Below are 12,721 nucleotides of genomic sequence, written 5' to 3' on the forward strand. Positions count from 1 at the left end.
CGAGGTGTGACATGACAGGGACCTGCAATAAATACATATTTGTCCTATTTTTTTCTAATGTAGGCCTAGTGTTCATTGAACGATTTAGCTAATACTCCAAAACATTATGGGCCAGTTTCCCAGAAACAGATTACAGTAAACCTACTCCTGGACTAAAAAGCAAGATCAGAGAGAATCTCCATTAAAAAAGTATATAGGCTCAATCTGTGCCTGAGAAACCGGCCCAATTAGAATTTGACGGTACTGAAAGAATACATGGTCAATGTACAATTCAAACAATGAGGAATCGTGAGGGCCTTCTACAACCTTCAAAAAAAGGCCTAAGAATAAAAAAAAAAATTGTTATAGTTTTAAAATACACATTTCAATTTAAATTCAGTTTAATCTTTTCAATAATATTTCAATGGGTTTCTAATTATATCATTATTTTTCAATTATATTCTGATGTCATTTCTTCAGGTTGTGTTGGAAAGGAAAGGGTGACACTGAAGAGAAAAAAATATCCAAATCAGGATTTTTCTTTTGTGATCTCAGCCATTAGCTAGGCCCTCAGAAGCTAGATTAAAGGCATCTGACTTGTAATGGCTGGGACCATTTTTACAAAAATATATGGAAACGTCCACCTTCTCGAAGGCCGAAATGTCAAATAAAATAAAGTCGTACAAAGATTTGCAGATGTTATCGCAGGTTTCTAGCTTCAACAGTGCCGTTATAATATCTAGAAAACAATATGCACTTAATCCAAAAGTAAAAAGAAAGAAATCCTTAAAAGCTGGTGTAACTGAGTCAGGTTTGTAGGCCTCCTTGCTCGCACACACTTATACAGTTCTGCCCACAAATTTCTATAGGATTGAGGTCAGGGCTTTGTGATGGACACTCCAATACCTTGACTTTGTTGTCCTTAAGCCATTTTGACACAACTTTGGAAGTATGCTTGGAGTCATTATCCATTTGGAAGACCCATTTGCGACCAAGCTTTAACTTCCTGACTGATGTCTTGAGATGTTGCTTCAATATATCCACATAATTTTTCTGCCTCATGATACCATCTATTTTGTGAAGTGCACCAGTCCCTCCTGCAGCAAAACACCCCCACAACATGATGCTGCCACCCCGGTGCTTCACGGTTGGGATGGTGTTCTTCGGCTTGCAAGCCTCCCCCTTTTTCCAAACATAACGATGGTCATTATGGCCAAACAGTTCTATTTTTGTTTCATTAGACCAGAGGACTTTTCTCCAAAAAGTACGATGTTTGTCCCCATGTGCAGTTACAAACCGTAGTCTGGCTTTTTTTATGGAGGTTTTGGAGCAGTGGCTTCTTCCTTGCTGAGCGGCCTTTCAGGTTATGTTGATAAAGACTTGTTTTACTGTGGATATAGATACTTTTGTACCTGTTTCCTCCAGCATCTTCACAAGGTCCTTTGCTGTTGTTCTGGGATTGATTTGCACTTTTCGCACCAAAGTACTTTCATCTCTAGGAGACAGAGCGCGTCTCCTTCCTGAGCGGTATAACGGCTGCGTGGTCCCATGGTGTTTATAGTTGCGTATTATTGTTTGTACAGATGAACGTGGTACGTGGTGTTTGGAAAATGCTCTCAAGTATGAACCAGACTTGTGGAGGTCTACAATTTTTTTTCCTGAGGTCTTGGCTGATTTCTTTTGATTTTCCCATGATGTCAAGCAAAGAGGCACTGAGTTTGAAGGTAGGCCTTGAAATACATCCACAGATACACCTCCAATTGACTCAAATGATGTCAATTAGCACATCAGAACCTTCTAAAGTCATGACATCATGTTCTGGAATTTTCCAAGCTGTTTAAAGGCGCAGTCAGCTTAGTGCATGTAAACTTCTGACCCACTGGAATTGTGATACAGTAAATTATAAGTGAAATAATCTGTCTGTAAACAATTGTTGGGAAAATTACTTGTGTCATGCACAAAGTAGATGACCTAACCAACTTGCCAAAACTATAGTCTGTTAACAAGATATTTGTGGAGTGGTTGAAAAACGAGTTTTAAGGACTCCAACCTAAGTGTATGTAAACTTCCGACTTCAACTGTAGTGTAGCATATGTCGTATATTTGAAGATACAGTACATTCAGGGCAAAAGGAAAAATGGATTATGCCGGAGCTTAAAAAACACAAACTCCAAACATCTTTAAGAATAGTTATTTATGTATTTCTCATGTGAAACGAATGACAATCATACCACACAAATATAAGCAAGTACTGTTGTAACAGTCAGAGAAAACAACTCTGGAAATTAGTACACAACATAAAATACAGATACCTGTATATACCTGTAAATTATTGCTTGATTGCTACTTCGTTTTCTGGATAACTACAGTACTAGACATAATATTCAGATTTCAACAGAACAGTATACAACAGTAACGGACGGTATTGACCGTTTTGTAGACGTTCCAAAAAAACAAACATTTAAACTGAGTCAATTTTTAACACGACACAATAAGAATTGATTTGATCGAGCATTTCAGAACTTTTTATTTATTTGTATCTTTACATCAACATAAAATTAGAAGCCCACATTTTTTTAGCTGCATACTGGAACTGGCGTCGGCAACAAAATCACTATAAATGTTTCTCGTTTCGCCTGCGACCCAAAATGCTCGAGTTTCAGAGACAGCAGTCAGTAGAAAACATCAGATCAGCCTCGTCAACGTAATCATTATCTTAGTCATCAATCAGCAATATTATCACCAGAAAGTGACTAGAAAGACTAGAAAGTGTCTGTGCCATTGCATTGTGTTTCAACACTCGCTGGCTGCTTGATTTTTAGAAGTCACCTCTGAAAGAACAAAGCTTGCACTTGAAATTATGTTCCAGGGACAAACACTAACAAAAACACACATGTGTTCTGTGGGTGCAACCAACCATCATCTCAAAAGACACATTTTCCTGTTCTTCCTACCACACCTATTCAGTAGTACACTCCTGCACATATATCCAAAGGCCTCCGAGCCTTCAAACCCCCACTAGCGAGAGATGATGAGTGTTAAACGCACGCTGCTCTGCTAGTGAGAAGGCTACCCGGGTGTTTATTTTGAAAAACAGAAGATTTTTTTTTTAAAGAACAAAAGAAATATAGAACATTCTCTCTAGCAAGACTGCCTTTACAGTGAGAAGAAAAAAGACTGCCTCTACAGTGAAAAGAAAAAAGACTGCCTCTACAGTGAGAAGAAAAAAGACTGCCTTCACAGTGAGAAGGAAAAGACTGCCTTCACAGCGAGAAGGAAAAGACTGCCTTTACAGTGAGAAGGAAAAGACGGCATCTACAGTGAAAATAAAAAAGACTGCCTTTACAATGAGAAGGAAAAGACTGCCTCTACAATGAGAAGAAAAAGACTGCCTTTACAATGAGAAGAAAAAGACTGCCTTTACAATGAGAAGAAAGACTGCCTCTACAGTGAAAATAAAAAAGACTGCCTTTACAATGAGAAGGAAAAGACTGCCTCTACAGTGAAAATAAAAGACTGCCTTCACAGTGAAAATAAAAAAGACTGCCTTTACAGTGAAAATAAAAAAGACTGCCTCTACAATGAGAAGAAAAAGACTGCCTTTACAATGAGAAGAAAAAGACTGCCTTTACAATGAGAAGAAAGACTGCCTCTACAGTGAAAATAAAAAAGACTGCCTTTACAGTGAGAAGAAAAAAGACTGCCTTTCCAGTGAGAAAAAAAGACTGCCTTTATAGTGAGAAGAAAAAAGACTGCCTTTACAGTGAGAAGAAAAAGACTTCCTTTACAGTGAGAAGAAAAAGGCTGCATTTACAGTGAGAAGAAAAAAGACTGCCTTTACAGTGAGAAGAAAAAAGACTGACTCTACAATGAGAAGAAAAAAGACTGCTGACAATAAAGTGCTCGCATGCAGACAGACCATCTTTTGTTTACTAATATGAGCAAAAATATCTGTCATTTTTCATGCACGGAAACACGGAAAAGGTTTAGGTTAACCGCCGAGGCCCACCGGAACACTCCCCCTCAACGGTTGGGCTTTTATTTTGGAATGAAAAAAAAACACTGGTTTCAAAACACCTTTTCAGGTTGGGAATGAAATCATTGACTCTTACATGGAAAATGCTGTATACAACAGACTACATGGAATTGTCTGTATACAACAGACTCACTATATGGAGAATGTTTGTGAAAAAACTAAAACATGAGGGACTTTTTATGGCATCAAATCATTGTAATAACAGACACATGACATTATAGTTGACATGTTATGCTTGTTGTTATTCAAAGTGCATGGTCAGGAGAAACGTCTATCATTCTGGTAAAAGTTACTCTTAAATTTAGATATTTAGGATTAAAATGAATGACTAAAAGCACACTTAATTAATTAATTCTTAATTTTATTTGGGAGTTGGAAAAAAACTTGTTGTGAGCAAATAAACAACTGTTAATGCAGCAGTATTCCAAATTGGAGTAATTTGCTCTAGGGGCGCTGTACTACTATGGCTGACCCTGTAAAACACATTTCATGTGACAATAAAACTCATTTTTAATAACATTTTTAAAAACTTTCTCTTTAGTTTCCAAAGGTTTGTGCTGTGACTGCAATGTGAGATGAAGGCATTGGTTGCTATCTCCAGAGGCTGGGTGGCTAATTAAACTTTTTCAATTTCTCAGCAACGCTTAATGTCAATCATTAAAACCTAATGGACTATTTCCACCTACTGACTATTGAGCTATTTACAGCAAGAACTAAGAAGCAGTCTTCAACTTTTAAGAGCTGACAGAGGAAAGTCAGGACATTCCTTTAGTATAGCTCCAGAGATAGAGAGATTCTCAGTGTAAAACAAGCCATATAGGTCTGAGAAGAAGACAGCTGTGTTGATATCATAACAAGACCCCAAAACATTACCGGAAAGATGGAATAAACATAAATGCCCTCCGAAAATGTCAACACTCCTGTAGGAGATTAGTCTTAGCCTCTACTTCTATCCTAAAGCCCAACTCTTAGGCGTTACTCCTATCCTAAAGCCCAACTCTTAGGCGTTACTCCTATCCTAAAGCCCAATTCTTAGGCTTTTACTCACACTGTAAAGGTCTCATTCACTCTGTCTTTTCACTCACTCAGCCAGCCTCCCCCCTCACACCTGACACTATAAAACTAGAGATATGCGTGTCGTCAAAAGCGTCATTCCATTTCCCTGTCGTCTTGACCAGTATAAAATGCCTCAGCTCCCGACTACGTTAGTAAGCATGCAAAAAAACAATTGTTTGTGGTATCAAATACATTTTAAGAAGAATGCACACCTAGTTCAGCAACACTTCAATAGACACCTCTCTGATTAAAAGGACATAAGCAGACCCTCCCCAAAATGTAAATAAAATGCAAACACCACCATAACTTTGATGTTACCACATGGCCACCTGTTGCTATGTAGTGTGACCTCCGTAGGTTCCTTTGCTTTATACAACAGTTTAGTATTTGAGTCTCTGTAGGAGTATGTTCTTATATATACATGAAGACAAGAAGAGGAATACCAGACAGTCATCCTCATTCTGTGTTAGCAGAAACAACCAATCAGCTGATATCATAAATAGCAGAAGAAGAACAGACTAACAATCAGAAGAACAAATTTATATAAAAAAAGTAAAGAAACTCAAAAACCTTGTTAGAGGTATTGCATGTCCCCGAAAGACCACTGCGCGACACAACTAACCAGTGACAGTAAGCAGGAAGGAAATAAGTACTACTAGAGAGGAACTACTACAGATGAGAGCTGAGTGTATAATCTATGACAGGGTGCCTGCTTTAGGAGGACAAGGTGTTACATACCCGCCCCTGGCTGATCCGAGGTCAGGGGTCAAGAGTTAGGCACCCCCCCCCCTCCCTTTCCTTTGAGTGTGATGAGTGTGTGTAAATCTCATCCATCCTCCATCGTCCATACAGGCCGCCTCATCCCATCCAATAGCCATGCTCCCTCCACAAACACCACCAACTGTCTGCTGTTTGTGTGTTTTGGGTTGAACTGAAATGAGGGGCGTTGCCTTGCTGTGCTGTGCGACTGCAGAGACAGAGAAGACAGGGCTTGGTGCGTGTGTGTGTTGCGGTCGTAGGAATGGGGTCTGTAACGAGCGTCCTAGTTCAGGACTTGCGACGGGCCGTCGGGGCGCCGGGTTTGGACGATCTGCTGTTTCTGCTTGGGCCGCGCTTCGTCGTTGTCATCCTCTGCATCGCTGTCGCACACATGAACCACAACGCTGGGGGTTGACTCAGTGCCCGCATGCAGTTCATACTTCTCCCCTAAAGAAGGAGAGGGTAGGGAGGGATGGAAGGAGAGAGACAGGGAAGGATGGAAGGAGAGAGAGAGAAAAGGGGTAGAAAGGGGTTTGAGAAAGAGAAGAGAGCGTGAAAAAGAGAGAGGAAGAAAAACCGACAAAGACTTTAATCCACCAGACTTGATTTGCCTTTAGAATGCTACACATCCATCAACAGCCCTACAGCCGCATTACAGGTTCAATCTCTTGATTAGATGGCCAATGAAAGTCTGATCTACAATTGAAGCAGATTGATCAGACTGCAGGACAGATCCAAGTCTATAGTACCAGAGGTAGAGGAGCCTGTAAATAAGCCCGACAGACATTAAAAAAACAACGCTAACCACTAAGCCGCAGGATCAGAAAATAAAAATGAAATCACATTTGATTGGTTGCATACACATATTTAGCAGATGTTATCGCAGGTGTAGCGAAATGCTTGTATAACATGGCTCCTCTAGAACTATGAACTGAGTGTTAGCCTAGCACTAGATGAAAGAGGGAACCTCCCCTGCGATGGCTGACGTTATCAGCTGGAATAACACTGGCTGTGTTAATGAAATGTACTTCAGGCTAGGATAGGTTCACACTGGCTCTTGTTGCTATCGTGTGCCAAACTACTCCAATAGAGGAGACAGAATACATATATATATATATATATATATATATATATATATATATATATATATATATATATATATATATATATATATATATATATAGAGAGAGAGAGAGTTGAAGTAGGAAGTTTACATACACTTAGGTTGGAGTCCTTAAAACTTGTTTTTCAACCACTCCAAAAATGTGTTGTTAACGAACTATAGTTTTGGCAAGTCGGTTAGGACATCTACTTTGTGCATGACACAAGTGATTTTTCCAACAATTGTTTACAGACAGATTATTTCACTTATAATTCACTGCATCACAATTCCAGCAGGTCAGAAGTTTACATACACTAAGTTGACTGTGACTTTAAACAGCTTGGGAAATTCCAGAAAATGATGTCATGGCTTTAGAAGCTTCTGATGGGCTAATTGACATCATTTGAGTCAATTGGAGGTGTACCTGTGGATGTATTTCAAGGCCTACCTTCAAACTCAGTGCCTCTTTGCTTGACATCATGGGAAAATCAAAAGAAATCAGCCAAGACCTCAGAAAAAAATTGTAGATCTCCACAAATCTGGTTCTTGGGATCAAATTCCAAAAGCCTGAAGGTACCACGTTCATCTGTACAAACAATAGTACGCATGTATAAACACCATGGAACCACGCAGCCATCATACCGCTCAGGAAGGAGACGCGTTCTGTCTCCTAGAGATGAACGTACTTTAGTGCGAAAAGTGCAAATCAATCCCAGAACAACAGCAAAGGACCTTGTGAAGATGCTGGAGGAAACAGGTACAAAAGTATCTATATCCACAGTAAAACGAGTCCTATATCGACATAACCTGAGAGGCCGCTCAGCAAGAAAGAAGCCACTGCTCAAAAACCGCCATAAAAAAGCCAGACTACGGTTTGCAACTGCACATGGGGACAAAGATTGTACTCTTTGGAGAAATGTCCTTTGGTCTGATGAAACAAAAATAGAACTGTTTGGCCATAATGACCATCATTATGTTTGGAGGAAAAAGGGGGAGACTTGCAAGCCGAAGAACACCATCCCAACCGTGAAGCACGGGGGTGGCAGCATCATGTTGTGGGGGTGCTTTGCTGCAGGAGGGACTGGTGCACTTCACAAAACAGATGGCATCATGAGGCAGGAAAATTATGTGGATATATTGAAGCAACATCTCAAGACATCAGTCAGGAAGTTAAAGCTTGGTCGCAAATGGGACTTCCAAATGGACAATGACCCCAAGCATTTTTCTAAAGTTGTGGTAAAATGGCTTAAGGACAACAAAGTCAAGGTATTGGAGTGGCCATCACAAAGCCCTGACCTCAATCCCGTAGACAATTTGTGGGCAGAACTGAAAAAGTGTGTGCGAGCAAGGAGGCCTACAAACCTGACTCAGTTACACCAGCTCTGTCAGGAGGAATGGGCCAAAATTCACCCAACTTATTGTGGGAAGGTTGTGGAAGGCTACCTGAAATGTTTGACCCAAGTTAAACAATTTAAAGCCAATGCTACCAAATACTAATTGAATGTATGTAAACTTCTGACCCACTGGGAATGTGATGAAAGAAATAAAAGCTGAAATAAATCATTCTCTCTACTATTATTCTGACATTTCACATTCTTCAAATAAAGTGGTGACCCTGACTGACCTAAAACAGGGGATTTTTACTAGGATTAAATGTCAGGAATTGTGAAAAACTGTGTTTAAATGTATTTGGCTAAGGTGTATGTAAACTTCCGACTTCAACTGTATATATTAATACTATATACTACTAAACTACACTTATCATTTTTATTTATTTGTCACATGCTTCATAAACAACAGGTGTAGATGAACAGGGAAATGCTTACTTACGGGCCCTTCCCAACAAACAACTGTATATATATATATATTTACTACCATTCAAAAGTTTGAGGTCACTTAGAAATGTCCTTGTTTTTGAAAGAATAGCAATTTTTTTGTCCATTAAAATAACATCAAATTGATCAGAAATACAGTGTAGACACTGTTAATGTTGTAAATTACCATTGTAGCTGGAAACGGCAGATTTTTTATGGAATATTTACATAGGCATACAGATCTACATTGCATCATGGAGTCGCCTCCACTGTTGACGTTGAAACTGGTGTTTTGCGGGTACTATTTAATAAAGCTGCCAGTTGAGTACTTGTGAGGCATCTGTTTCTCAAACTAGACACTCTAATGTACTTGTCCTCTTGCTCAGTTGTGCACCGGGGACTCCCACTTCTCTTTCTATTCTGGTTAGAGCCAGTTTGCGCTGTTATGTGAGGGAGTAGTACACAGCGTTGTACAAGTTCTTCAGTTTCTGGCAATTTCTCACATGGAATACCCTTCATTTCTCTGAACAAGAATAGACTGACGAGTTTCAGAAGGAAGTACTTTGTTTCTGGTCATTTTGAGCCTGTAATCGAACCCACAAATGCTGACGCTCCAGATACTCAACTAGTCTAAAGAAGGCCAGTTTTATTGCTTCTATAATCAGAACAACAGTTTTCTGCTGCGCTAACATCATTGCAAAATGGTTTTCCAATGATCTACTAGCCTTTTAAAAGTATAAACTTGGATTAGCTAACACAACGTGCCATTGGAACACAGGAGTGATGGTTGCTGATAATGGGCCTCTGTACGCCTATGTAGATATTCCATAAAAAAATCTGCAGTTTCCAGCTACAATAGTCATTGTGCTTATACAGGTTCAGGAGTAATGCTGGGAAAGGTACTTTCTTGTATACCGGAGCCTCAGAATGGAATGAGTTGCCTCTGCCTATAAAAACAACGCCCTCTCTGGACAGCTTTAAAAATAAAGTACAAATATGTTTGATGTCCTCTGTGCCCATATGAATAACCCCTATGATGTAACTGGAATGATGAGATAGATGTTCTTCTTTTATGTTTTTGTTTTATTATTTCACTGCCATACTGTGTTCGATCTTGTCTAGCCATCTTGTCTCAAGAGGACCACAATGGAAATAAGTCCCAGACTTTATTGTGTGTTATCCTCTATGATTTTATTCATGTTTTTTTAAATGGTCAAATTAATAAACTAAAACATTTTTTTACAACATTAACAATGTCTTCTCTGTATTTCTGATCAATTTGATGTTATTTTAATGACATAAAATTAGCTTTTCTTTAAGAAACAAGGACATTTCTAAGTGACCTCAAACATTTGAATGGTAGTGTGTATATTTATACATACACACATTTAATCCATGCCATAATGGTAATGTCCTGGCATGGATTAAATATTATACGATTCCTAAAAAATACAGCCAGTATCAGTACATCAAATTGAGGTATCACAGATAAGATTTGATGTAGTCGGTGCTGTTTGATTCCGGAGAATTCCAGGGTTAAGCAACACAAATGCCCCTCATCACAACCTCCTGAAATACATATGCAGATTGCATCACAGTTGCCATGGAGACCAGACAGGGCCAAGAGAAACATGAGAAGAGGTTTCCCACACTGCCGTCTGACAGAAAAAAGTCCTGTTTTGTTTTGGGAAGGTCACTACCACAGGCGGCCAGCAGAGAGCGGCAGCGGGCCACACTGCAGCAGAGCACTAATATGATTTAGAGGCAGGCTAAAGAAGCCCCAGCAAGAGCCAAGGCCTATTTCCTGATGCCTTCTGGTGTTACCATAGTAACAGCACCGTGGTGGTGGGTCTTCACTGCAACATGGTAAATCATGTAACGTAGGAATCATGATTTTTCCTGTAATGCATTATGCTTAGGGGCTGGGGGCGGTGCATAAAAGATTAAGCCAAGTCAAAGCAATGCTCAATGACATCATCTTTGACAGCCGTTCAGGTTTGTAGGTAGACCAAATAGAGGCACTCAAAGTGCTGCAATATTCAGATGTCTGGATTTCCAGACAACCACAGACAAGAACCCAGGCTGGGATTGGCCAAGACAATCTCTTTGCCTCCTGAACCTACTAAATCATATAATTGTGTAACTAACTATAGCGTCTGTCTGCCGTTAAGTTCGCATATTACTGGTGAGGAGGCTTTCCTTTCCACAGATAACCAGGGTCTATACCATCGTAAAACAAATACAATAATAATCTGTACATTCTTCCGAAGTGTGCACTTGTTCACTTTCCTTCATAGGGATCTCAATAGCATACTCCTTGCATCCATTCTCCTCTCTCCTCGTCTCAAAGCCCATTGGCGGAGAAGTTCAAAGGGGAGGAGACGAGGAAGGAAATGGCTGAAGTAAGAAACATGGTGGAAACTCCTTCTAGCTCAATGCTTTTACATTTGTTGGGGAGTTGTGTACGAGTGCACACTTCAGAAGAATGGACACAGTATTGGGCCACACAGACAAGACTCCAAATGACACAGTGAAGCATTCTGAGAACTCGGTGACCTCTTGAACCGTGTGACCCTACTGCCTTGTCTCCAGTAGAAAGAACACTCCCTGTTTGATATGGCTGGCATTTCTAAAAGGTCACCTCCTGACTGCAAGCGCTAGCCCTTTACCTAGCAAGAGAGACAGGGACAGAGTATGGCCAATGCTAGCCCTTAACTCAGCCATACAGACAGTCCCTGAGAATGGCCAATGCTAGCCCTTAACTCAGCCAGACAAACCAGCTCAGAGTGTGGCACACGCTAACCCTTAACTCATCCAGCCAGACAGTATGGTCAATGCTAGCCCTTAACTCAGTCAGACAGACAATTACAGAGTATGGTCAATGCTAGCCCTTAACTCAGCCAGACAAACCAGCTCAGAGTGTGGCACACGCTAACCCTTAACTCAGCCAGATAGAGTCTCAGAGTATGGCATTAGGAAGTATGTGTGCCATACGAGAGAGCCATTAAAGAAACAGAATAGCGCTCATGTAACCGAAAGGTCGCTGATCTGAATCTCCGAGCCGACTAGGTGAAAAATCTGTCGATGTGCCCTTGAGCAAGGCACTTAACCCTAATTGCTCCTGTAAATCGCCCATGGATAAGAGCATCTACTAAATTACTAAATTGTAAATATTGTAAGGATGAATCTCTTTTTCTGATACACATTCATACTTAGATAACCGTCCAGCATACTGCACAAAGAAATTGGATGTGTTTAAGCTACTTGGTGCACTTTCTGGGATCTTACCGTCATCCTAGGATTCTCACAATAGCACAGCACATGGAGCTGATGAGCTCAGTTCAGATAACAGTGCCAGTAGATACATGCTATATGAGTTTGTAGGGTGTGTAGACTGTCAATATGTATGCATGTGTGTGTATGTATGTACTGACCTGGGCCCAGCTTGGCCACCGCACACAGCAGGTCATAGTTGATACCAGGCGTGGCGTCTTCGCTCTGGCTCCAGCCCACGGGCGGCGAGGCAGGGGGCGAGATGAGGAACTGTTTGACGGGCGCAGGAGGAGCCAGGTACGACTTGTCTATATCCTCCCCAGAATTCTGAACCTATAGAAGGTGGAAAGGAGAGTGGGACATGTCAGAATGGATGTCAGTGATAAAATCTGGGTCATGTTCATTTGGAATGGAAAATGTTGAAAACGTTTAGCAACTGAACATGTAACAAGTCTAGGTAACAAGTTGGGGACTAAAAGGTCCCCAACTAAAAGGTCTCAGATTACACCTGCTCTACTTTCGGTTGTTTGAAAAGGAAATAATCTCCAAAATATCTTTATTTTTTAAACAAGCCTTAGAAAGTTGGTTGCAATTTCAGTTTAATCCACCTGAAAGGACGGAACAAATAGTACAACAAATCTTGTGGTTAAATTCAAATATAGTAATTGATAAAAAAACTGTATTTATCGAAGAAATGTTTAA

At 40.3% G+C, this 12,721-nt stretch overlaps 1 protein-coding gene across 2 annotated transcripts in view; it reads right to left on the minus strand.

Moving 5' to 3' along the window:
* Nucleotides 1–2,158: 2,158 nt before the first annotated feature.
* LOC129811351 (calcipressin-3-like) overlaps nt 2,159–12,721 on the minus strand; it is a 78,747-nt gene continuing 68,184 nt past the window's right edge. For both annotated transcript variants that reach the window (XM_055862584.1, XM_055862585.1), the window contains 2 exons: nt 12,181–12,352; nt 2,159–6,277 (listed from right to left, as the gene is read on the minus strand). In XM_055862584.1, coding sequence (XP_055718559.1) covers nt 6,114–6,277; nt 12,181–12,352 — 336 coding nt within the window. In that variant the 3' untranslated portion in view covers nt 2,159–6,113. The remainder of the gene's footprint in view (nt 6,278–12,180; nt 12,353–12,721) is intronic.

Source organism: Salvelinus fontinalis, chromosome 15 (genome assembly GCF_029448725.1).
Source record: "Salvelinus fontinalis isolate EN_2023a chromosome 15, ASM2944872v1, whole genome shotgun sequence".
Lineage (NCBI taxonomy): Eukaryota > Metazoa > Chordata > Actinopteri > Salmoniformes > Salmonidae > Salvelinus > Salvelinus fontinalis.